The 26,439-nt window shown below is 51.4% G+C and overlaps 1 protein-coding gene across 1 annotated transcript in view; it reads left to right on the top strand.

The window, feature by feature from the left end:
- The window catches only part of PRMT3 (protein arginine methyltransferase 3), a 130,944-nt gene extending 109,312 nt beyond the window's left edge, over nucleotides 1-21,632 (top strand). The window contains exons 14-16 of the mRNA XM_075326667.1: nucleotides 4,079-4,129; nucleotides 4,286-4,373; nucleotides 21,453-21,632. Of these exons, the coding sequence (XP_075182782.1) occupies nucleotides 4,079-4,129; nucleotides 4,286-4,373; nucleotides 21,453-21,562 (249 nt within the window). The 3' untranslated portion in view covers nucleotides 21,563-21,632. The remainder of the gene's footprint in view (nucleotides 1-4,078; nucleotides 4,130-4,285; nucleotides 4,374-21,452) is intronic.
- The last annotated feature ends 4,807 nt before the right edge of the window (nucleotides 21,633-26,439 follow it).

Below are 26,439 nucleotides of genomic sequence, written 5' to 3'. Positions count from 1 at the left end.
TGAACACACATATTTTAGTATTTGCCCATCACTAGTAGCAACTAAAAGAATAGGATGATTTTTTTTGCTAGTGATATTATTGGAGTGATTTCCTCAAAATACAGTAACATTGCAGCAATTTTAAAATTCTGTAAAACCAAATCAGAAATAAAACACTAAGGGCATGTGCACACTATCAGGAACTGCTGCGTTTTGGATGCGGCAGGTCCTTGACCTTTGGGGGTGGCGGGTCCTTGACCTTTGAGGGGCGGCGGGTCCTTGACCTTTGAGGGGAGGCGGGTCCTTGACCTTTGAGGGGAGGCGGATCCTTGACCTTTGAGGGGCGGCGGGTCCTTGACCTGCGGGGGCGGCGGGTCCTTGACCTGCGGGGGCGGCGGGTCCTTGACCTGCGGGGGCGGCGGGTCCTTGACCTTTGAGGGGCGGCGGGTCCTTGACCTGCGGGGGTGGCGGGTCCTTGACCTGCGGGGGCGGCGGGTCCTGACCTGCGGGCGGTGTGTCCTGACCTGCGGGGGAGTCGGGTCCTTGACCTGTGTTTTGGACATGGCAGGTCCGTGACCTGCGGGAGCAGCAAGTCCTTGACCTGCAGGGGAGGTGGGTCCTGACCTGCGGGCGGCGTGTCCTGACCTGTGGGGACGGAGGGTCCTTGACCTGCGGGGGCGGCGGGTCCTTGACCTGCAGGGACAGCGGGTCATTGACCTGCGTTTTGGATGTGGGAGGTCCTGACCTGCGAGTCGGCGAGTCTCCTCCATAGGAGACGGCAGCTGCTTGTGCCCACAATCCGGGCTAGGGCAGTTGCGGTGTTTCGCTGTGCTTTCCTTGCGGAGAATATTTACGTCTCCGCAGCAAAGAATTGACATGCAGTGGCTCAGGAACCCGCATCGCAGGTCAGTTTTTGCTACAGGAAAAACAAGCACAGTGGGCATGGGATTTCTATCAATCTCATCCACTGTTCTTGTACTGTACAACGCAGCATTTTGCACGCAGCGAAAACACACTTCATCCAAAATGCTGCAAACACTGATCGTGGGCACGCAGAATTGGAGACAGACGCTTGTGAGCACATCCTTAGGAGGGATCGTCCTTAATTTGGCATCACAGGTATATCAATAATCTACGGCGGAATGAAGGAAAACTGTAGTATCATCCGCGCTGCCGAGGAATTGCACGAAGACGCTAAATCAAACGGATGTGACTTGTATGCGGCTTATTTCGACGCGTTTCCACCTTCTTCAGGATATGCCCAAGTGCTACACGTTACAATTGTCGGAACGTTACAGCCAAATCAGATGTATTTGCGCAAGCCCCCAACCAAAAAAAAAAAAAAAACGCCAGAAAAATCGACTGTTGTAACTTCCCGCGTATATACATCCCTCTTCTTACTGCAGACTGCAGATTTTATTTTTGACTCATCTGGATCCTTTTTTTTGTGGATACGTAGGATTTTGTGGAGTAAAAGTAATTAGTTCCAGCCGAGCAGCTTTAACGAGTCAATGATTTTACAACTGGCAGGACGCGGGTAATGGAGAAGCAGGTTAGGAAATAATACGCCGAGGGATGAGCCGCGCTATTTCTTCCCCGCACCGCGCCGGATCACGTCCTCCGTGTCATTTTGGTTTTAAATAGCCTTCTGATGCAATACTCTGAGACAATGCGCCCCGGCTGTAGCGCCATTAAATTCCCCGCACCCGCCCAGAACACAGAAGCCTTTACAAACCGCAGTAATTACTTGGCAAAGGGAGCGACGCTTTTGGGATTTGCAGAGTCAGTTTTTTTTTTGTTTTTTTTTTTCCTCCTTTTTTTGCTATTGCGCAGGTTCTCGTGTCACCTGCACAGCGGTGATCGCGGTGGCGGACAAAGAACCCGCGCCACGTGCACAAATAGCACTAGAATTTTGGGGGGCTTTGCTCTGCAGACAATCTCTTGCACATCCTGAGCCTCCTGGTTCACAAATAGAAGACTGTGACAGCATTGAATATACATTTCTCTTTCAGTTGTGGACTACAGACACAAAGTATTTTCCAATGCATGCACCAGAAGGGTGACCTAAATACGTTAGATTGCAAGCTCCTGGACCCAGGGATGAAGGGGTGATGATAATCTGCTTACAGCATAGTGACCTAGTAAAGCTGATGAGTTTATCTAGTTCACCCTCACATCAGCGCCACAGCCTATGTTGGTGCTTATATAAACCGATGACCAGCTATTAAGTATGGGGCCGGCCGCAGAGGTGTAATCTTTGTAGGGTTTGTATTTTCAGAATATGACGTATTCTTTAAATCTGATTTTTGTGATTAATACATTTTTATTTTAATTATCACAATATTTGTATAAAAAAAACCCAAACAACTGAAATCTTGTAACTTTCATAATGGCCACTAGGACTTGTAACTTATATTTCCTTTTTCGTACACGTGACTTTTCAGCAGTCGCCTTATTATAGGCAAGATTACAATGACTGATAACCTTTGTATGCAGTAGATTACACAGGATTCACCATTCATGATATGTGATGTCACAGCTCAACTCTCCTGTACAATGACTGATAACACAGGATCCTCTATTCACAACAGGTGATGTCACAGCTCACCTCCTCCCCCTCTTATGCAATGACTTATAACACCTTTTTAGACAGTAGATAACACAGGATCCACCATTCACAATAGGTGATGTCACAGCTCACCTCCTCCTGCTCAATGACTGATTAACACCTCCTGTATGCAGTAGATAATACAACATCCACTATTAATTGGTGATGTCACAGCTCACCTTCTCCTCCTCCTCCTGTACAATGACTGATCTCTAATATATATATATATAACACAAGCTCCACCATTCACAATAGGTGGTCACAGCTCACCTCCTCCTTCTGTACAATGACTGATAATACCTCTATATACAGTAGATAACAGTATTAACTATATTATATTAACAATATCACTATTAACAATAAGTGATGTCGCAGCTCACCTTCTCCACCTGTACAATGACTGATAACATCTCTATAGTAGCGAGCACAAGCTCCACCATTCACAATAGGTGGTCACAGCTCACCTTCTCCTCCTGTACAATGACTGATAATACCTCTATATACAGTAGATAACACAGGATCCACTATTCACAATAGGTCATGTCACAGCTCACCTCCTCCTGTACAATGACTGATAACCCCTCTATATACAGTAGATAACAATATTAACTATATTATATTAACAATATTAACAATAGTTATATTGTTAATATTGTTAATATAATATAGTTAATATTGTTATCTACTGTATATAGAGGGGTTATCAGTCATTGTACAGGAGGAGGAGAAGGTGAGCTGCGACATCACCCATTGTTAGTTAAACAATGGGTGATGTCGCAGCTCACCTTCTCCTCCTCCTGTACAATGACTGATAACACCTCTATATACATTAGATAGCACAGGATGCACTATTCACAATAGGTGATGTCACAGCTCACCTCCTCCTCCTGTACAATGACTGATAATACCTCTATATCCAGTACATAACACAGGATCCACCGTTAACAATAGGTGGTCACAGCTCACCTCCTCCTGTACAATGACTGATAATACCTCTATATACAGTAGATCACACAGGATCCACCGTTCACAATAGGTAGTCACAGCTCACCACCTCCTCTTCCTGTACAATGACTGATAATACCTCTATAGACAGTAGATAGCACAGGATCCACCGTTCACAATAGGTGATATCACAGCTCACCTCCTCCTCCTTTGCAATGACTGATAACACCTCTATAGACAGTAGATAATATAGGATCCACCATTCACAATAGGTGATGTCACAGCTCACCTCCTGTACAATGATTGATAACCCCTCTATATACACAGGATATCCATCTTTATGCATTATTTCCCATTCTGAGCCCTAACACCCAGCTTTCCAAGGAGCAGATAGAACATGTAAATGGACTATTTTTTCTGCAGACTTCTCTGGAGGCTTTCTGCAGCTTGTATATGTGAGGGTGTCCTGATGAAGAGCAGGATCTTGCATTAATAGATGGCGTTCATTTGCTCGGTGACTGATCGTCTCCCGCTTCCCTCTTGCAGGCTGTCGCTGGATATTTTGACATGTTCTTTGAGAAGGATTGTCATCCACCAGTAAGTACATCAGACACCAGTGTAAATGAATTGTGAGCGGTGGTGCTGCGCCCCGGGCTGTGTGTGGATGAGGGGCATTGTGTTGTTGTTAGCATTTCATGTAATAAAGTAATGTAGCGTGATATTACAACTACTGCTCCCAATCTGCGTCATTAGGTGGCATTTTCCACCGGCCCCACATGCACCAAGACCCACTGGAAGCAGACGGTGTTCCTCCTGGAGAAGCCGGTGGCGGTGAGCGCAGGTAACGCGGCTGTGGGGAACGTATTATAGCGTTCCCCTGCACCTTATACCCCACAACTACATTATAGCAAAATGGCGCTAAATTAAAATATCGGGACCAACTGTCTACAAAAGCCCAACTCCTATACTACTAACTGTTACAATTTATTCTCCTGCTAATATCCCAACTTCTACATTATATCCTGGACCCTCTCCCCTCATACCCTTATATGTTATACCTTCCTCCTCCTCCTCCTCATACCCTTATACATTTTGCCCTCCTCCTCATACCCTTATACATTGTGCCCTCCTCCTCCTCCTCGTACCCTTATACATTGTGCCCTCCTCCTCCTCCTCGTACCCTTATACATTGTGCCCTCCTCCTCATACCCTTATACATTGTGCCCTCCTCCTCCTCCTCATACCCTTATACATTGTGCCCTCCTCCTCCTCCTCGTACCCTTATACATTGTGCCCTCCTCCTCCTCCTCGTACCCTTATACATTGTGCCCTCCTCCTCCTCCTCGTACCCTTATACATTGTGCCCTCCTCCTCCTCCTCGTACCCTTATACATTGTGCCCTCCTCCTCCTCCTCGTACCCTTATACATTGTGCCTTCCTCCTCCTCCTCGTACCCTTATACATTGTGCCCTCCTCCTCCTCGTACCCTTATACATTGTGCCCTCCTCCTCCTCCTCGTACCCTTATACATTGTGCCCTCCTCCTCCTCATACCCTTATACATTGTGCCCTCCTCCTCCTCCTCGTACCCTTATACATTGTGCCCTCCTCCTCCTCGTACCCTTATACATTGTGCCCTCCTCCTCCTCCTCGTACCCTTATACATTGTGCCCTCCTCCTCGTACCCTTATACATTGTGCCTTCCTCCTCCTCCTCGTACCCTTATACATTGTGCCTTCCTCCTCCTCCTCGTACCCTTATACATTGTGCCCTCCTCCTCCTCCTCGTACCCTTATACATTGTGCCCTCCTCCTCCTCCTCGTACCCTTATACATTGTGCCCTCCTCCTCCTCGTACCCTTATACATTGTGCCTTCCTCCTCCTCCTCGTACCCTTATACATTGTGCCCTCCTCCTCGTACCCTTATACATTGTGCCCTCCTCCTCGTACCCTTATACATTGTGCCCTCCTCCTCGTACCCTTATACATTGTGCCCTCCTCCTCCTCGTACCCTTATACATTGTGCCCTCTTCCTCCTCCTCGTACCCTTATACATTGTGCCTTCCTCCTCCTCCTCGTACCCTTATACATTGTGCCGCCTTCCTCCTCCTCATACCCTTATACATTGTGCCGCCTTCCTCCTCCTCGTACCCTTATACATTGTGCCGCCTTCCTCCTCCTCGTACCCTTATACATTGTGCCGCCTTCCTCCTCCTCGTACCCTTATACATTGTGCCGCCTTCCTCCTCCTCGTACCCTTATACATTGTGCCCTCCTCCTCGTACCCTTATACATTGTGCCCTCCTCCTCGTACCCTTATACATTGTGCCCTCTTCCTCCTCCTCGTACCCTTATACATTGTGCCCTCCTCCTCCTCGTACCCTTATACATTGTGCCCTCCTCCTCCTCGTACCCTTATACATTGTGCCCTCCTCCTCCTCCTCGTACCCTTATACATTGTGCCCGCCTCCTCCTCCTCGTACCCTTATACATTGTGCCCGCCTCCTCCTCCTCGTACCCTTATACATTGTGCCCGCCTCCTCCTCCTCGTACCCTTATACATTGTGCCCGCCTCCTCCTCCTCGTACCCTTATACATTGTGCCCGCCTCCTCCTCCTCGTACCCTTATACATTGTGCCCGCCTCCTCCTCCTCGTACCCTTATACATTGTGCCCGCCTCCTCCTCCTCGTACCCTTATACATTGTGCCCGCCTCCTCCTCCTCGTACCCTTATACATTGTGCCCGCCTCCTCCTCCTCGTACCCTTATACATTGTGCCCGCCTCCTCCTCCTCGTACCCTTATACATTGTGCCCGCCTCCTCCTCCTCGTACCCTTATACATTGTGCCCTCCTCCTCCTCCTCGTACCCTTATACATTGTGCCCTCCTCCTCCTCCTCGTACCCTTATACATTGTGCCGAAAAAGGAGGGGAGCCAGCACTGCTTATGAATGGCTTGCAACAATGAAGAAATAAAAAGTGTAATATTCACAAATTCGTTCCTACTGTAAAAATTCAATGAGATTTTTTGCAAATGATTGATCAATGATTTGAGCCCCCCTGCCCCGTCACGGCAAATCTCTATAGGGGGGTCCCTAACGCTATATTATAAATTATTATGTACCATAAGGTCTCATATAATGAGCAGGACCATATGTGCCCTCCTCCTCCTCGAACCCTTATACATTGTGCCCTCCTCCTCCTCGTACCCTTATACATTGTGCCCTCCTCTTCCTCGTACCCTTATACATTGTGCCCTCCTCCTCCTCGTACCCTTATACATTGTGCCCTCCTCCTCCTCGTACCCTTATACATTGTGCCCTCCTCCTCGTACCCTTATACATTGTGCCCTCCTCCTCCTCCTCGTACCCTTATACATTGTGCCCTCCTCCTCCTCCTCGTACCCTTATACATTGTGCCCTCCTCCTCCTCGTACCCTTATACATTGTGCCCTCCTCCTCGTACCCTTATACATTGTGCCCTCTTCCTCCTACTCGTACCCTTATACATTGTGCCCTCTTCCTCCTACTCGTACCCTTATACATTGTGCCCTCTTCCTCCTCGTACCCTTATACATTGAGCCCTCCTCCTCGTACCCTTATACATTGTGCCTTCCTCCTCCTTGTACCCTTATACATTGTGCCTTCCTCCTCCTCGTACCCTTATACATTGTGCCTTCCTCCTCCTCATACCATTATACATTGTGCCCTCCTCCTCGTACCCTTATACATTGTGCCTTCCTCCTCCTCTTACCCTTATACATTGTGCCCTCCTCCTGCTCCTACCCTTATACATTGTGCCCTCCTCCTCCTCGTACCCTTATACATTGTGCCCTCCTCCTCTTCGTACCCTTATACATTGTGCCCTCCTCCTCTTCGTACCCTTATACATTGTGCCCTCCTCCTCCTTGTACCATTATACATTGTGCCCTCCTCCTCCTCGTACCCTTATACATTGTGTTCTCCTCCTCCTCGTACCCTTATACATTGTGCCCTCCTCCTCGTACCCTTATACATTGTGCCCTCCTCCTCGTACCCTTATACATTGTGCCCTCCTCCTCGTACCCTTATACATTGTGCCCTCCTCCTCCTCGTACCCTTATACATTGTGTTCTCCTCCTCCTCGTACCCTTATACATTGTGCCCCCCTACTCCTCGTACCCTTATACATTGTGCCCTCTTTCCCCTCCTCGTACCCTTATACATTATGCCCTCTTCCTCCTCCTCGTATCTCGTTGCGTTGTGCCCTCTGGTCGTGGTACATTTGACCTTCACACCCTGCACCATCTCTGTCTCTTTTCTGGTCTTTCTGACGTACATTTCTATTTTTCGTGACTCTCCTCCTCCCCCGTTCCCTCCTCCTCCTCCGTTCCCTCCTCCTCCTGCGTCGTTCTCTTTACTGCCTGTCATCACGGTCGGTGTCAGGAACATAAGCCAAGTTTGTCTCTTTTCATTAATTGGGCCGTCCCTCTCCAAGAAGTCTGAAATACTCTCGCGATGTATGCAGCGCCACGGAGGGGGCTCAGCGCTAGATAGAGCACTCGTGTCCATCCCGCCTGTCACCGGGAGAGAGGAGAGTGATACGTTCTGGAACTTTATAGACTGTGCCGCGGGAAACATAATGTGTTCATTTCACATGCCGGCTCCGCATTGCGGTCATAGCCACGCTCGGCACAGACCGTCCCTGCTCAGTCCGGGATTTTACATTCTTTAGATGGTATCTGTCTGTGTACAGAGAACCTGCCTGGAATACACGCTCCTCATCAATACACGAACCTCCGGCAAGCTGATATCTTCTCATTGCAATGTGTCACTCATTCCTCCACAACATCTTACCCTTACAAGACTTGTACGAGCCGTCTTGTGCTTCATCCTTAGATGCTGATGCAAACATTAAGGGACTTTGGTGGGTCATTGAGGTTTCCGGTCACCTTAAGTGTAGTAAGATGACCACAGATGACATTGGAGGATGCCGATGGCCTGTTTTAATGTTCCTTGAGGTTGACCTTCAGGATATATAACTTTTGGAGGGTAGGAGATTAATGAAGGCAACATAATTTGAAGGTTATGGGCGACACATGCCTCTTTTTTCGGGGGGGGGGGGGGGTTAATTTGCTTGTAATGTTAAAGAAAGACCACACCAAAGCAAAAAAATTCAGGTCTGGTGAAATCTCGACTGATCTTTAAGCCTCTGTGTTAGTTCTCCTTCCGTACTGAGATGCTTGATGGGTGACATTCAATTCCTTGAGCTCTCTTTGACATTTATGGCTCAGTAAGCCCCAAGGGTCTCTACACCGACGGCCCCCGAGGGTGTGTCTACGCCGGGCAGGCTCCCGAGGGTGTGTCTACGCCGGGCAGGCTCCCGAGGGTGTGTCTACGCCGGGCAGGCTCCCGAGGGTGTGTCTACGCCGGGCAGGCTCCCGAGGGTGTGTCTACGCCGGGCAGGCTCCCGAGGGTGTGTCTACGCCGGGCAGGCTCCCGAAGGTGTGTCTACGCCGGGCAGGCTCCCGAGGGTGTGTCTACGCCGGGCAGGCTCCCGAGGGTGTGTCTACGCCGGGCAGGCTCCCGAGGGTGTGTCTACGCCGGGCAGGCTCCCGAGGGTGTGTCTACGCCGGGCAGGCTCCCGAGGGTGTGTCTACGCCGGGCAGGCTCCCGAGGGTGTGTCTACGCCGGGCAGGCTCCCGAGGGTGTGTCTACGCCGGGCAGGCTCCCGAGGGTGTCTCTATTACGCCGGGCAGGCCCCGAGGGTCTCTCTACTACGCCGGGCAGGCCCCGAGGGTGTCTCTACTACGCCGGGCAGGCCCCGAGGGTGTCTCTACTACGCCGGGCAGGCCCCGAGGGTATCTCTACTATGCCGGGCAGGCCCCGAGGGTGTCTCTACTACGCCGGGCAGGCTCCGAGGGTGTCTCTACTACGCCGGGCAGGCCCCGAGGGTGTCTCTACTACGCCGGGCAGGCCCCGAGGGGGTGTCTACTATGCCGGGCAGGCCCCGAGGGGGTGTCTACTATGCCGGGCAGGCCCCGAGGGGGTGTCTACTACGCCGGGCAGGCCCCGAGTGGGTGTCTACTACGCCGGGCAGGCCCCGAGGGGGTGTCTACTACGCCGGGCAGGCCCCGAGGGGGTGTCTACTACGCCGGGCAGGCCCCGAGGGGGTGTCTACTACGCCGGGCAGGCCCCGAGGGGGTGTCTACTACGCCGGGCAGGCCCCGAGGGGGGTGTCTACTACGCCGGGCAGGCCCCGAGGGGGGTGTCTACTACGCCGGGCAGGCCCCGAGGGGGTGTCTACTACGCCGGGCAGGCCCCGAGGGGGTGTCTACTATGCCGGGCAGGCCCCGAGGGGGTGTCTACTATGCCGGGCAGGCCCCGAGGGGGTGTCTACTACGCCGGGCAGGCCCCGAGGGGGTGTCTACTACGTACTACGCCGAGCAGGCCCCGAGGGGGTGTCTACTATGCCAGGCAGGCCCCGAGGGGGTGTCTACTACGCACTACGCCGAGCAGGCCCCAAGGGTGTCTCTACTACGCCGGGCAGGCCCCGAGAGTGTGTCTACTATGCCGGGCCATCCCCGAGGGTGTCTCTACTATGCCGGGCAGGCCCCGAGGGTGTCTCTACTACGCCGGTCAGGCCCCGAGAGTGTGTCTACTATGCCGGGCCATCCCCGAGGGTGTCTCTACTATGCCGGGCAGGCCCCGAGGGTGTCTCTACTACGCCGGTCAGGCCCCGAGGGTGTCTCTACTACGCCGGTCAGGCCCCGAGGGTGTCTCTACTACGCCGGGCAGGCCCCGAGGGTGTCTCTACTACGCCGGGCAGGCCCCGAGGGTGTCTCTACTACGCCGGGCAGGCCCCGAGGGTGTCTCTACTACGCCGGGCAGGCCCCGAGGGTGTCTCTACTACGCCGGGCAGGCCCCGAGGGTGTCTCTACTACGCCGGGCAGGCCCCAAGGGGGTGTCTACTACGCACTACGCCGAGCAGGCCCCGAGAGTGTGTCTACTATGCCGGGCCGTCCCCGAGGGTGTGTCTACTATGCCGGGCAGGCCCCGAGGGTGTGTCTACTATGTCGGGCAGGCCCCGAGGGTGTCTACTACGCCGGGCAGGCCCCGAGGGTGTCTCTACTATGCCGGGCAGGCCCTGAGGGTGTGTCTACTATGCCGGGCAGGCCCCGAGGGGGTGTCTACTACGCACTACGCCGAGCAGGCCCCGAGGGTATCTCTACTACGCCGGGCAGGCCCCTAGAGTGTGTCTACTATGCCGGGCCGTCCCCGAGGGTGTGTCTACTATGCCGGGCAGGCCCCGAGGGTGTGTCTACTATGTCGGGCAGGCCCCGAGGGTGTCTACTACGCCGGGCAGGCCCCGAGGGTGTCTCTACTATGCCGGGCAGGCCCTGAGGGTGTGTCTACTATGCCGGGCAGGCCCCGAGGGGGTGTCTACTACGCACTACGCCGAGCAGGCCCCGAGGGTATCTCTACTACGCCGGGCAGGCCCCTAGAGTGTGTCTACTATGCCGGGCCGTCCCCGAGGGTGTGTCTACTATGCCGGGCAGGCCCCGAGGGTGTGTCTACTATGCCGGGCAGGCCCCGAGGGTGTCTCTACTACGCCGGGCAGGCCCCGAGGGTGTCTCTACTATGCCGGGCAGGCCCTGAGGGTGTGTCTACTATGCCGGGCAGGCCCCGAGGGGGTGTCTACTACGCCGGGCAGGCCCCGAGGGGCTGTCTACTACGCACTACGCCGAGCAGGACCCGAGGGGGTGTCTACTACGCCGGGCAGGCCCCGAGGGGGTGTCTACTACGCCGGGCAGGCCCCGAGGGGTTGTCTACTACGCCGGGCAGGCCCCGAGGGGGTGTCTACTACGCCGGGCAGGCCCCGAGGGGGTGTCTACTACGCCGGGCAGGCCCCGAGGGGTTGTCTACTACGCCGGGCAGGCCCCGAGGGGTTGTCTACTACGCCGGGCAGGCCCCGAGGGGGTGTCTACTACACTGTGCAACCCCTTTAAAACCCAAACTTCGCTTTATTTCTTGCATCCCTCGATCTCTTTACTGGCCATAAAGTGCAACTTGCAATTAAAGGAAATTGTTTTCTGTATCAGTCTCATCTGAGCAAACCCTCTTCCCCATACAGTCTGCCTTTTGCCTTGTCCCTTTCCTGACCATGTAACCCACCTGCAGCTATATTCCACTTACATGATTTTGCTCTGCCCTATCCCGTCTTTTCAGTGGCTGTATAAACCAATCGGCCTCAATCTCTCTACTTTTTGGAGGTAGTGACCTTAGTACAAGGTGATACCTTGTTTCTTCGAAAATAGACCCTATCCCAAAAAATAAGCCCTAGTAGGAATTTTCAGCCTTTTTTTGAGTAAGGCTTAAATTTAAGACCTATCCTGAAAATAAGGCCTAGTTGCTGTTCACTAATGAAGTGTCTATGCAGCTAAAAAAACTTAAAGAATACTGCAGGACACTTCATTAAAGAAAGCAAAAGAGAGAAGACAGACTCCAATCATACTCACCAGAGCACTACGGTGTGAAACCTGAGGACCTGTGGTGGAAAGCATCGAGGACCTGTGGTGGAAAGCATCGAGGACCTGTGGTGGAAAGCATCGAGGACCTGTGGTGGAAAGCATCGAGGACCTGTGGTGGAAACTATTGAGGACCTGTGGTGGAAACTATTGAGGACCTGTGGTGGAAAGCATCGAGGACCTGTGGTGGAAAGCATCGAGGACCTGTGGTGGAAAGCATCGAGGACCTGTGGTGGAAAGCATCGAGGACCTGTGGTGGAAAGCATCAAGGACCTGCAGTGGAGCACACACATAGCCGTACTGATACCGTACTGCTCCAGTGACCTGGGACGCATTGAGGGCCTGCAGTGGAACGCACACACCACATGTACACACATCCGGTGATACCGTACTGCTCCAGTGACCTGGGACGCATTGAGGGCCTGCGGTGGAACGCACACACCACATGTACACACATCCGGTGATATCGTACTGCTCCAGTGACCTGGGACGCATTGAGGGCCTGCGGTGGAACGCACACACCACATGTACACACATCCGGTGATACCGTACTGCTCCAGTGACCTGGGTCGCTGTAGAACACATCGAGGACCTGCGGTTGAGCGCAAAAATGATTTCCACAGCAGGTCCTCGGTGCGGTCCACCGCAGGTCCTCACGTTCACAGCGTTCCAAGTCTCTATGTCTGACGGAAACCGTGCAGTATGACATGATGTGTATATGTGAAGTTTGTGTGTGTGTGTCGGCTGGCCGAAAGCAGAAGAGGGCGGCTGTGGAGAAGACCGAGACCTGCAGGGAGCAATAGCTGAGGACCTGTGAGCAACGTAGATGTCCGGGGTCTGGTAAGTATAATTCTTCCAGGGTGGGGTTCTGCCTTTATGTAGGGGGAGGGGGAGTAAACTTACCCCCAACCAGTGTTTCTTCACACACCCCCCCCCAAAAAAATAAGCCCTACCACAAAAATAAACCTTAGCACATTTTTCGGGGTAAAAAATAAGGGACACACAGTACTGGAAGACTCAAGGCCAATGCAGTAGCACTATCTGACCCCCCCAGCTTTTCACCCGGTTTGTGCTGGGTACAGCGCCGGCCTCAGCTGCCGCAGTTATAATATTTCTGGAGGTTTTGTGTGCCTCGCTTGAGCCCAGTCTGAATCAGTATGCAATAATGGCATCGCGCTGACCAGGAGGAAATATGAGGGAATTAACCTCCGATCAATTCTCGCTTTCGGATCCCGCCAGGATACAGCGCTTATTTGTTGTAAGGATGGACGCAGCTGTCAGAGAACGCGCTCGCTCTACAAGAAAATAGACGAGATTGCAGAAATTTTCCATTGGAGAGAAAAATATTTGCATACACAGTCTGAACGCCTCAAAACCGAAGACGATTAATCATGTATTACAGATCCGGTTTTTGTGGTATACATCATTATATTAATTATTCCATTTATCCTTTAGAGATTGACAACAATGCAGCTATACCCTCCTGGCGGGGGGCTCTTCTCACCCCTCAATGCTCTGTCGCTAGGGGCTGTTCTCGCACCATTGCTTCGACTGCAGGGTGCTCGCATCCTACCCCTTTCCCTCCCCCGAAGCCCCGAGTGCGGGGAGGCTCTTCTCTCGGCCCCCGAGTGCGGGGAGGCTCTTCTCTCGGCCCCCGAGTGCGGGGAGGCTCTTCTCTCGGCCCCCGAGTGCGGGGAGGCTCTTCTCTCGGCCCCCGAGTGCGGGGAGGCTCTTCTCTCGGCCCCCGAGTGCGGGGAGGCTCTTCTCTCGGCCCCCGAGTGCGGGGAGGCTCTTCTCTCGGCCCCCGAGTGCGGGGAGGCTCTTCTCTCGGCCCCCGAGTGCGGGGAGGCTCTTCTCTCGGCCCCCGAGTGCGGGGAGGCTCTTCTCTCGGCCCCCGAGTGCGGGGAGGCTCTTCTCTCGGCCCCCGAGTGCGGGGAGGCTCTTCTCTCGGCCCCCGAGTGCGGGGAGGCTCTTCTCTCGGCCCCCGAGTGCGGGGAGGCTCTTCTCTCGGCCCCCGAGTGCGGGGAGGCTCTTCTCTCGGCCCCCGAGTGCGGGGAGGCTCTTCTCTCGGCCCCCGAGTGCGGGGAGGCTCTTCTCTCGGCCCCCGAGTGCGGGGAGGCTCTTCTCTCGGCCCCCGAGTGCGGGGAGGCTCTTCTCTCGGCCCCCGAGTGCGGGGAGGCTCTTCTCTCGGCCCCCGAGTGCGGGGAGGCTCTTCTCTCGGCCCCCGAGTGCGGGGAGGCTCTTCTCTCGGCCCCCGAGTGCGGGGAGGCTCTTCTCTCGGCCCCCGAGTGCGGGGAGGCTCTTCTCTCGGCCCCCGGAGGGCGGGGAGGCTCTTCTCTCGGCCCCCGGAGGGCGGGGAGGCTCTTCTCTCGGCCCCCGAGTGCGGGGAGGCTCTTCTCTCGGCCCCCGGAGGGCGGGGAGGCTCTTCTCTCGGCCCCCGGAGGGCGGGGAGGCTCTTCTCTCGGCCCCCGGAGGGCGGGGAGGCTCTTCTCTCGGCCCCCGGAGGGCGGGGAGGCTCTTCTCTCGGCCCCCGGAGGGCGGGGAGGCTCTTCTCTCGGCCCCCGGAGGGCGGGGAGGCTCTTCTCTCGGCCCCCGGAGGGCGGGGAGGCTCTTCTCTCGGCCCCCGGAGGGCGGGGAGGCTCTTCTCTCGGCCCCCGGAGGGCGGGGAGGCTCTTCTCTCGGCCCCCGGAGGGCGGGGAGGCTCTTCTCTCGGCCCCCGGAGGGCGGGGAGGCTCTTCTCTCGGCCCCCGGAGGGCGGGGAGGCTCTTCTCGGCCCCAGTACTTCAACTACAGGGAGAAATAGAAAACGTGATGAAAGCGACATTCCGAACACAATCCCATGTCAAGGTGTTTTTACTTTAATATGTAGTGCTGCTTTCATTTTTTTTTTTTTTCTGTCTTGAGAGTTCCCCTCAAGACTTTGATTACAGGGGACTGTTTTCACCCCCAAACACTGCCTACAGGGGGATGTTCTGAACATCAATACTCTGCTGTTCTTGTCCACAGTAGTCTGAATGCAGGGAATAGTTAACCCCTACTACTCTGACTGCTAAGGGTGCTCTTGCTCCCAAGTACTGTGATTGCAGGGGGCGCTCTTGCTCCCAGTACTGTGATTGCAGGGGGCGCTCTTGCTCCCAGTACTGTGATTGCAGGGGGCGCTCTTGCTCCCAGTACTGTGATTGCAGGGGGCGCTCTTGCTCCCAGTACTGTGATTGCAGGGGGCGCTCTTGCTCCCAGTACTGTGATTGCAGGGGGCGCTCTCGCTCCCAGTACTATGATTGCAGGGGGCGCTCTCGCTCCCAGTACTGTGATTGCAGGGGGCGCTCTCGCCCCCAGTACTGTGATTGCAGGGGGCGCTCTCGCTCCCAGTTCTGTGATTGCAGGCGGTGCTCTCGCTCCCAGTACTGTGATTGCAGGGGGTGCTCTCGCTCCCAGTACTGTGATTGTAGGGGGTGCTCTCGCCCCCAGTACTGTGATTGCAGGGGGTGCTGCTCGATCCCAGTAGTACTGTGATTGCAGGGGGTGCTCTCGCTCCCAGTACTGTGATTGCAGGGGGTGCTCTCGCTCCCAGTACTGTGATTGCAGGGGGGTGCTCTCGCTCCCAGTACTGTGATTGCAGGGGGTGCTCTCGCTCCCAGTACTGTGATTGCAGGGGGTGCTCTCGCTCCCAGTACTGTGATTGCAGGGGGTGCTCTCGCTCCCAGTACTGTGATTGCAGGGGGTGCTCTCGCTCCCAGTACTGTGATTGCAGGGGGTGCTCTCGCTCCCAGTACTGTGATTGCAGGGGGTGCTCTCGCTCCCAGTACTGTGATTGCAGGGGGTGCTCTCGCTCCCAGTACTGTGATTGCAGGGGGTGCTCTCGCTCCCAGTACTGTGATTGCAGGGGGTGCTCTCGCTCCCAGTACTGTGATTGCAGGGGGTGCTCTCGCTCCCAGTACTGTGATTGCAGGGGGTGCTCTCGCTCCCAGTACTGTGATTGCAGGGGGTGCTCTCGCTCCCAGTACTGTGATTGCAGGGGGTGCTCTCGCTCCCAGTACTGTGATTGCAGGGGGTGCTCTCGCTCCCAGTACTGTGATTGCAGGGGGTGCTCTCGCTCCCAGTACTGTGATTGCAGGGGGTGCTCTCGCTCCCAGTACTGTGATTGCAGGGGGTGCTCTCGCTCCCAGTACTGTGATTGCAGGGGGTGCTCTCGCTCCCAGTACTGTGATTGCAGGGGGCGCTCTCGCTCCCAGTACTGTGATTGCAGGGGGTGCTCTCGCTCCCAGTACTGTGATTGCAGGGGGTGCTCTCGCTCCCAGTACTGTGATTGCAGGGGGGTGCTCTCGCTCCCAGTACTGTGATTGCAGGGGGTGCTCTTGCTCCCAGTACTGTGATTGCAGGGGGCGCTCTCGCTCCCAGTACTGTGATTGCAGGGGGTGCTCTGGCTCCCAGTACTGTGATTGCAGGGGGTGCTCTCGCCCCCAGTACTGTGATTGCAGGGAGTGCTGCTCGCTCCCAGTACTGTGATTGCAGGGAGTGCACTCGCTCGCAGTACTGTGATTGCAGGGAGTGCACTCGCCCCCAGTACTGTGATTGCAGGGAGTGCACTCGCTCGCAGTATCTGACTGCCAGGGGGAGGGGGGGGTAGAAAACGTCTGATGCTACTTGGGTACCATCCACAAGCAGTATATCTGCAGATTAATCCTGAGCTGCACAAGATTGATGCATTAGCGATCGCTGATGAAACTGTCAATTCTTACAATGATCTTTCATTAAACTATAATAGTTTAGAGAACAAGTTGCTCAGATATATAGACAAGATGATTGTATGGGGAGGGGGGAGTTCAGCAGGGTACATCAGTTACAATGACTCTATGCATTCAGTGACCTTCAATGGCTCGAATGTTATAGGATCCATGGCCGCTCTGTCCTGAGTCTCTATATATCTCAGATATAGTAAAATCACACCCTCTAACCCCCCTCAGTGTTAACATTTGTGTTTCTTTGCCCTCAGTGGTAACATTCCCTCTGGTGGTGACACTGGCGGCACTCCGGCCTTCAGATACACGGTTTCCTCTGGAAGCAGATGATTGGCTTTAAGTTTATATATTCTCTAACATAAATCACTCCCAATGGATAAACAAAAGGAAAGGGGCAGAGTGGGGTAATAAAGGGATGACTTCCCCCCCTAATCTGCAGGCGGTGCCGCCGAGCTGTGCCGGGAGCCCGGAGGGGGGATGGATGATAAGGACGGGGTGAAGTGGATCTATTCCTCGGAGACGTCCTCTCCAGCTCCGGGGCAGTCGAGCCGCTGAATACATCAGTCATTTGATATCTACATGACACTGATTAATTGTGGCGATCAGTTCGTGTGTTGCGAAGCACCGGGCTCCGCTCAGAATACTCCACAAAGCAGATTGAGGGTTTAGCTGCGGCTCCCGGCCAGCAAATTATACATTGATTACCTCTCTCCAGTAAAGAGCTGCGACCTGACGCCGAAAGATTTAAAGGGACAAGAATTCATTATTGTAAAATTTCCAGTTCTGGGAGAAAAGAATCTCTAAACAAGGAGCCTCGGTGGAGAAAGTAGATCAGCCGTGACCTATGAAGCCGGATCGAGAAAATAGGCAAAATTGGGCCAAATATTCCAAAACGGCACACATGGCGTGATATATTTAATTAATACTTGAGTGGTTTGTTCCTCACATCACCCCGATGCTGGCCACACATATTTACATATCTGTTTGTGCTAAAATATGCAAAATTTACATTATTGGCGTATATAGTACAATCATAGCTATGTGACAACAAAGCGGTCGGAGGAGGAAAAAGGTTCCAAAACATATTCAAGAAGGTGTCCTTTTTGTGTTCTCCACTAGAGGCGCTGTGGGAGGAGGTTAGTGACCCCCTAGACCTGGGGTGGGGAACCTTTTTACTGCCGGGGGCCATTTGGAAGTTCCTACCAACCATCGGGGGCCGCACAAAATTATCAACTTGAAAGCTACCCTGCTATATTTGGCCAAACAATTAATAAACAGTACGGCCCTCACTAGGGGGCAGCACACGGCCAGCACTAGGGGGCAGCACGCGGCCGGCACTAGGGGGCAGCACGCGGCCGGCACTAGGGGGCAGCACGCGGCCGGCACTAGGGGGCAGCACGCGGCCGGCACTAGGGGGCAGCACGCGGCCGGCACTAGGGGGCAGCACGCGGCCGGCACTAGGGGGCAGCACGCGGCCGGCACTAGGGGGCAGCACGCGGCCGGCACTAGGGGGCAGCACGCGGCCAGCACTAGGGGGCAGCACGCGGCCAGCACTAGGAGGCAGCATGGACAGCACTAGGTGGCATCACTAGGGAGACACAGACAGGACTGGGGGAGCATAGACATCAGCAGGAGGACACAGACTACACTGGAGGGCATAGACAGCAGTGGGAGGGTACAGACAGCAGTGGCGAGTACAGACCACTGGGGGGTACACAGTACTGAGGGGTGCCACACAGCACTGGGGAGCACGGATAGCATAAGGGGGGCATGGACAGCACAGGTGGCAGCATGGACAGCATTAGGTGGTGCTGACAGCACTGGGGGGAGCATAGACATCACCCAGGGGGTACAAACAGCACTAGGAGGGTACCCAGCATTGGGGGTACACTACTAGGGGTACACAGTACTAGGTGTTCACACAGCATTAGGGGGTACACACTGTAGTAGGGTGTACACAGCACTGGGGGGTACACACAGCATGAGGGGGAACACAGCACTGAGCGGGGAGGGCAGCGATGGGTTGAGTACTCACAATACTGGGGTGGGGGGGGGAGTCACACAGCGCAGCACAGGTCCTTGAGGCTGGTAAATCTGCTGCAGCTTTTCTGTGACTTTATCGCAGCGTGCTGCTTAGCCCGCCCACCAGAGCACGCTAGCACAGGTCGGGGTTAAGCCTAGAATGTATGGGCTGCAGTTAGGTCCTGGAAGCACCTGTACATTCTAGTGTTTAGTAGTGAGTCTGTTTACAATTTACGGGCTGAAGTCAGGATCTGGATGGAGCCCGTACATTCTAGCATCTACCCACAGGGCATCAGGCAGTGGGATTTAAAGGGTCGGCAGCCGTGAAAAGCGAGGCTGCCGCCAGAGCACTGCGGTCCCCGGGAATGTGCCCAGGGGCCGCATAAAAAGTCGTCGTGGGCCGCATACGGCCCGCGGGACAGAGGTTCCCCCACCCCTGCCCTAGACCAACAGGTTCATAAGTCAACCTACAGCTGGAAGGGAATAATATAGTCTTTGCAGACATCCAATCAAAATTGTCCACCTCTTGGGGAATTTTTTCTTCTTAAATATGTTTTCTTTGGCTAAAAATCATTTTGCAATTGACTTTTATTAAAAAAAAAAATGTCACCGTTTGTCCTCATTAGCCTCTGTATTGTGCCACCTTTTGCTGACTGGAAACTGAGAAAAACGGAGTTAACTGAGAATCTGTCAGTGAGCTCATTGTGATGGTCCAACGCAACTTTTTTTTTTTTTTTTCTGAGCTCCTCAAAGCTTATATATGGTCTCTGACCACATCAAAGTTGAATATGCAATGAAATAAAGACCCTGTAAAAGTAAAATGGTGCGCAATTTTTATGCAATGGAACTGCAAAAAATGTTTAGAGCCTCCAAAACATTTTAATTACAAAAGAAATTGTCCCAGAGATGGTCGACCAAGCACTTCTTTCTTTGGATGGTATGTGCCCACCTGTAAGAGCATTTCACACTAATATTTCTACAAGTAATGGCTGGATCAGATCTGTAGACAATGTTCCCACTGGATGCTCAAAATAAGTTCTGTCTACATGCAATCCGTTTTTATTCCTCCAATGCACCTCAAATATGAGCTTTGCCGTTTTGTGTTTGCAGCCCTTATGCAGACCTATGGATTTCAGTGGCTGCAGACTACGAAGAAACCCGGTGTAGTGTAATGCTGCAGTCAGTCCTTTGCTTCTGCCTCCTTTATGCTGGCAATAGAGTATCAAAAAGAAGAGGCAGAGGGAGCAGCACAGGAGGAAAGGATCAGACTACACTAAGGGGTACTTTGCACGCTGCGACATCGCTAGCTGATGCTAGCGATGTGCGGGGCGATAGCACCCGCCCCCGTCGCACATGCGATATTGTGTGATGGCTGCCGTAGCGAACGTTATCACTATGGCAGCTTCACACGCACATACCTGGTCGGCGACGTTGCGGTGACTGGCGGTGGAGGTGCATTCGGCGTCACCGCGACGTCACTAAGCGGCCGGCCAATAGAAGCGGAGGGGCGTAGATGAGCGGGACGTAACATGCCACCCACCTTCTTTCTTCCGCATTTGCGGCGGGACACAGGTAAGGAGATGTTCCTCGCACCTGCGGCTTCACAAACAGCGATGTGTGCTGCTGCAGGAGCGACAAACAACATCGTTCCTGCGGTCGACCCGTCATTATGAAAATGACCAATGCTACACAGATCACCGATTTTCGACGCTTTTGCGATCGTTTATCGGCGCTTCTAGGATTCACACATTGCAATGTCGTTACCGGCGCCAGATGTGCGTCACTAACGAGGTGACACCGATGATATCACGGTAGCGATGTTGCAACGTGCAAAGTACCCCTTAGGGTCAGAGGCGGCACTAAGGGCCCAGTAGGAATTGTAGATGGAACTCAGAAGGACATTTTACTTGTCTGTAAAGTTGACTCTCACACTAGGTACGGGGAAGTACCAAACTAAAGGGAAGGAAAACCCTGTGTCTAGGGAAGGGGGAGATGGTGACGCCTGACCAAACCTTCTGCTGGTCCCTGGCTTCCCTCATGACCCTAGATAGGTTCCGCACCTATGCGCCGAGGAGGATAACTGACCCTGAAATAGGCCCTAGGTAGGAAACTGATGGGATGAGCGCTTAGTCAACCCCACTAAACTCTAAAGAAGACACAGGGAGCATAAACAGGGAAAGTGATGATGGATGACTCGGAGATAGGAACTGCAACAACAAAGTTTCTCCAGATGAATACAAGCCGACTGCTTGCACTGAAGACTTGTTAAGGGTATAAGAGCCATCACCAGCACACAGTAAGGGGGAATGAGGGTATATAAAGACACCAAGTGCTGGTCATTAACAGCTGAAAAGGTGAAGAAATCCGCAGGGTCCTAAAGAGAAAGGGATAACCCCCAAACAGGGAAAAAGGGAAAGTCAGAGAGCAGCTTGTGTAGCCACAATGCTGCGACCTTCTACAGCCAGAAACTACAGGCCCGTCTGTCAAGCATGATGCACCCTTAACATTGACTTTTTTACTTTACGGAACAAAATAAAAAGGAGTTGCAAACGTATACATACCCTAAGTTATTTAATATAGCCTCACTAGATGGTAAACAGGTGATGGGATTTAGTTAAATGCATCAATTTAAAGGTCATTCCTTCTCTTTTGCAGGTAAAACTCTGGACGGCAAAATAACTGTGCGCAAGAACCGGAAGGACCCGCGATCCCTTATTATAACACTGTCCGTAAACGGCATCTCCCAGACCTACATGCTGCAGTAATGGCGGAAGGCGCTGGGGTGTACAGCACTTATTTTTCTATCTTTGTGAATAAAGTCATTAATAGAAAGTCTCCTGTGGTTGATGAGTACGGTCTGTGCACAATGGATGACGGGGATTCGGCGTCTGTGGCTGATCCAGTGTACGGACAATCTCATCAGAACCGGCACTAATACTATTGATGGTCGGCCATTGACGGATTTCATAGTTTGTGTTTTCACCTCTTTATCTGATTTCTCAGGTTTGACATTGTTCCGGAATGTTAGGATACGTTGACGACTTGTCACCATATGGCGGTAGTCTATGGGGGGGGGCAAAGAAGGGGAAGGCTATAGAGTCAGTACAGTACTGTGCAGTGACGTTTGGCTGTATATAAGTGATGATTGCTCCGTATACAGTACATGTAAGTCTCCGGCACACATCCCCCTGACAGCTCCCATCATTAGAGCCGTCTCCCCGTGTTCATTAGCTTACAGTTCATGCTTGTCTAACTCTCGCCGATCTCCTGCAGAGACACAAAACTGGATTTCCTACAAGACACCTTAGGCGTTCATTATTATGCATTGTAATTAAACTGTTCTGTTCTTTCCTAAATTGCACATTAGATGCAGTTATACTGGGTGTCTGGGCCGGAGACTAAAGGTTTTTCCCCGATGATCTGTCTGTATAACCCGCACACAGCGATCGTCCTCTTTAGAGGAGTCCGTCTATTCCAAAGTAATGCAGGAACCCCCAAAAAGCATTAATAAGGGGGTGGTGCCATGTACCGAACAATTGAACTGATCCAACAGTTACAGTGCCTTTGCGAAAGTATTCGCCCCCTTGAATTTTTCCACCTTTTCCCACATTTCACGCTTCAATCATAAAGATAAAAATGTTAATGTTCTGGTGAAGAATCAACAACAAGTGGACACAATTGTGAAGGTGAATGAAATTTATTGTTTATTTTAAACTTTTTTTTAAAAATAAATAACTGAATATTGGGGCGTGCAATATTATTTGTCCCCTTTAAGTTAATACTTTGTAGCGCCACCTTTTGCTGCAGTTACAGCTGCAGTCGCTTGGGGTATGTGTCTATCAGTTTTGCACATCGACAGACTGAAATTCTCGCCCATTCTTCCTTTGTAAACAGCTGGAGCTGAGTGAGGTTGGATGGAGGCGTTTGTGAACAGCAGTTTCCAGCTCTTTCCACAGATTCTCGATTGGGTTCAGGTCTGGACTGTGACTTGGCCATTCTAATACCTGGATACATTTATTTGTGAACCATTCCATTGTAGATTTTGCTTTGTTTGGGATCATTGTCTTGTTGGAAGATAAATCTCCGTCCCAGTCTCAGGTCTTTTGCAGACTCCAACAGGTTTTCTTCAAGAGTGGCCCTGTATTTGACTCCATCCATCTTCCCAGCCATTTTAACCATCTTCCCTGTCCCTGCTGAAGAAAAGCAGGCCCAAACCATGATGCTGCCACCATGTTTGACAGTGGGGATGGTGTGTTCAGGGTGATGAGCTGTGTTGCTTTTACACCAAACATATCGTTTAACATTGTGCCCAAAAAGTTTGCTTTTGGTTTCATCTGACCACTGACCAGAGCACCTTCTTCCACATGTTTTGTGTCTCCCAGGTGGCTTGTGGCAAACTTTAAGCGACACTTTTTAGGTATATCTTTGAGAAATGGCTTTCTTCTTGCCACTCTTCCATAAAGTTCAAAGAAAACCACAGCCACACCATGATTTACCAGATACAAATATAGATAATAAACATAATAATATGTATAAGATCCTGGATGGGGACTGAGGATAAGTCGCAATTAATTACCAAAACAAGAGAGAGCAATACGACCGACATCCAAAGTGCAAAAAGTGAGATCTTTATTGAGGGTAGGTGCAGGGCGGCACAATACAAGTGAAGCCACAGACAACAAGCACTGACCATGTACAACCAGTATGACAAGTATTAATACATCTATATACAGATCACATAACTCCAATCCCTAGTACACATGGGAGACCCTTGATTATGTACCACAATTTTGGAGATTTTAAAAGATTATTTACCAGAGTGGATTATAACATCCCAAAGGAGGGGGAGATAGCCATTATATCCCTCAGGGTGTTCATTTGAGTACAAAGTATCTCAGATATGTATATTATAAAGTATATTATGTGCTTAACATATATTAATGTCAATCAAAAGCTGACATACTAGGTGTCAAAGAACTAAGCTAGAGGGATATATAGAGAGAGATGTCACAGATTTAATGATATCTCCAAAAAGAGGAAAAATTTCCCCACATCTCCCAACCATCAAAAAATGTCCACCTGATACCAGTATGTTGGTATTTCACAAGGGAATCCCAAAGTGTACAAAGGAATGGTGTGATCATTACAGTATGCACAGTCTAAGTAAATCTCACTTTATAGCAGCCGCGGTTGGCCTCATTAATAGACTGTGATCATAGTTAACATAAGTTGTACATGACCATATCATACCAATAGAGAAAGGTCCACACCTCTATGTACGCTGCAAAAAAGGGGACTTGTTCTATATCTTAATAGTGTGGGTCCGCTATTATAGCTCAGGTGCCTATCTATAGAGGGACCATACCCCAATCGTGGCGCACATATGGTAAACACTATACCTGAAAATTGGTGGTCAGTGGGTGTTGTCCGCGTCCTTCCCAATGGTTGGGAGATGTGGGGAAATTTTTCCTCTTTTTGGAGATATCATTAAATCTGTGACATCTCTCTCTATATATCCCTCTAGCTTAGTTCTTTGACACCTAGTATGTCAGCTTTTGATTGACATTAATATATGTTAAGCACATAATATACTTTATAATATACATATCTGAGATACTTTGTACTCAAATGAACACCCTGAGGGATATAATGGCTATCTCCCCCTCCTTTGGGATGTTATAATCCACTCTGGTAAATAATCTTTTAAAATCTCCAAAATTGTGGTACATAATCAAGGGTCTCCCATGTGTACTAGGGATTGGAGTTATGTGATCTGTATATAGATGTATTAATACTTGTCATACTGGTTGTACATGGTCAGTGCTTGTTGTCTGTGGCTTCACTTGTACTGTGCCGCCCTGCACCTACCCTCAATAAAGATCTCACTTTTTGCACTTTGGATGTCGGTCGTATTGCTCTCTCTTTTTTCACTCTTCCATAAAGGCCAGATTTGTGCAGTGTGCGACTGATTGTTGTCCTATGGACAGACTCTCCCACCTCAGCTGTAGATCTCTGCAGTTCATCCAGAGTGATCATGGGCCTCTTGGCTGCATCTCTGATCAGTCTTCTTGTTTGAGATGAAATTTTTGATGGACGGCCGGTTCTTGGTAGATTTGCAGTGGTATGATACTCCTTCCATTTCAATATGATCGCTTGAACAGTGCTTCTTGGGATGTTTAAAATTTTGGAAATCTTTTGTAACCAAATCCGGCTTTAAACTTCTCCACAACAGTATCACGGACCTGCCTGTTGTGTTCCTTGGTCTTCATGATGCTCTCTGCGCTTTAAACAGAACCCTGAGACTATCACAGAGCAGGTGCATTTATACGGAGACTTGATTACACACAGGGGCTTATATTTATCATCATCAGTCATTTAGGACAACATTGGATCATTCAGAGATCCTCAATGAACTTCTGGAGTGAATTTGCTGCACTGAAAGTAAAGGGGATGAATACAATTGCACGCCCCAATTTTCAGTTATTTTTTAAAAAGGTTTAAAATAAGCAATACATTTCGTTCAACTTCACAATTGTGTCCCACTTGTTGTTGATTCTTCACCATAAAATTTAAATTTTTATCTTTGCTTGAAGCCTGAAATGTGGGAAAAGGGTGAAAAAAAAAAATCAAGGGGGGGGGGCGAATACTTTGGCAAGGCACTGCATGTATCTTTTAAGTACGCCACTACATCTAAGATAATAACATTGTCACATTGCTTAATCAACTAGATGAAAAATCAGTCATTCTGTGCATACAGCTTTAATGTAGATTTCTGTACTTCATGGTTCAAGGGTACAAACAACTCCCCCCCCCCACAAAGGTGGAGAGGAGCAATGCATGACCGAGCTACACGGGCGAGGATACAGTCTGCACATGGATGTAAGATAATTGTCCACCAGAAAGTGTGGGCAAGAGAAGAGTATATATTTGTTCCCTTTTTATTGTTTCCTAAAAGTCATTTGGTGCAGTTTCTGATGTTGGCTTGTCTCCCCTCTTCTCCGTATAAATTGGCCACTTTAACGGTCAAGAAATCTGCTATTTTATGGGGGCAGCCTGAGCATTTCTCAGCTATTTTTATTCCTGAAAATAAGGCTTTTAAAGACTATTCGTCAGCAGGTTTTTGCTATGTAAGCAGAAGGTAGCATGCTGCAAGGGTTTAGACAGAAAGTTCAGGCATGCCTGTGTTGTCACAGTCCTATTATGTAATTTTTTTTTTTAATAAAGTATACATAGAAGAAGAAAAACAGCAGTATAACTGGAAATAAAATATCAGGTCTATGGAATGAGCCACTATCCTGTAGCGTACCAATTACACATCAGATATAACAGTCCGATCTTTTGACTATTTCCCATGGCTGTTTTAGCATCATTGCTGTGGCTAGCTGCCATGTTGTCTGAAATGCCTCCTCCTCTGATTGATACCTTACAGTCAATGTACAATCTCTATAGACAGCCTGGTGTGGGTGGGGACAACTCTGGACTCTGTTACTGTTACGTCACCACCGGAGTCCGCTCTATCGACCTCTGCTCCGATCGCCAGGCGACGCTGTGTTCCTGCCGTGGATGGTGCTGGTGATGGGAGAGGAGTCGATGCCAGCGGCGCCGGTGGGCGCAGGCTCCATTCATCTACTGGTCTGGGTTT

Source organism: Anomaloglossus baeobatrachus, chromosome 10, assembly GCF_048569485.1.
Source record: "Anomaloglossus baeobatrachus isolate aAnoBae1 chromosome 10, aAnoBae1.hap1, whole genome shotgun sequence".
Classification (NCBI taxonomy): domain Eukaryota; kingdom Metazoa; phylum Chordata; class Amphibia; order Anura; family Aromobatidae; genus Anomaloglossus; species Anomaloglossus baeobatrachus.
Note: the sequence above shows the minus strand (reverse complement) of the source record. Positions and strands in the feature narration are given on the sequence as shown.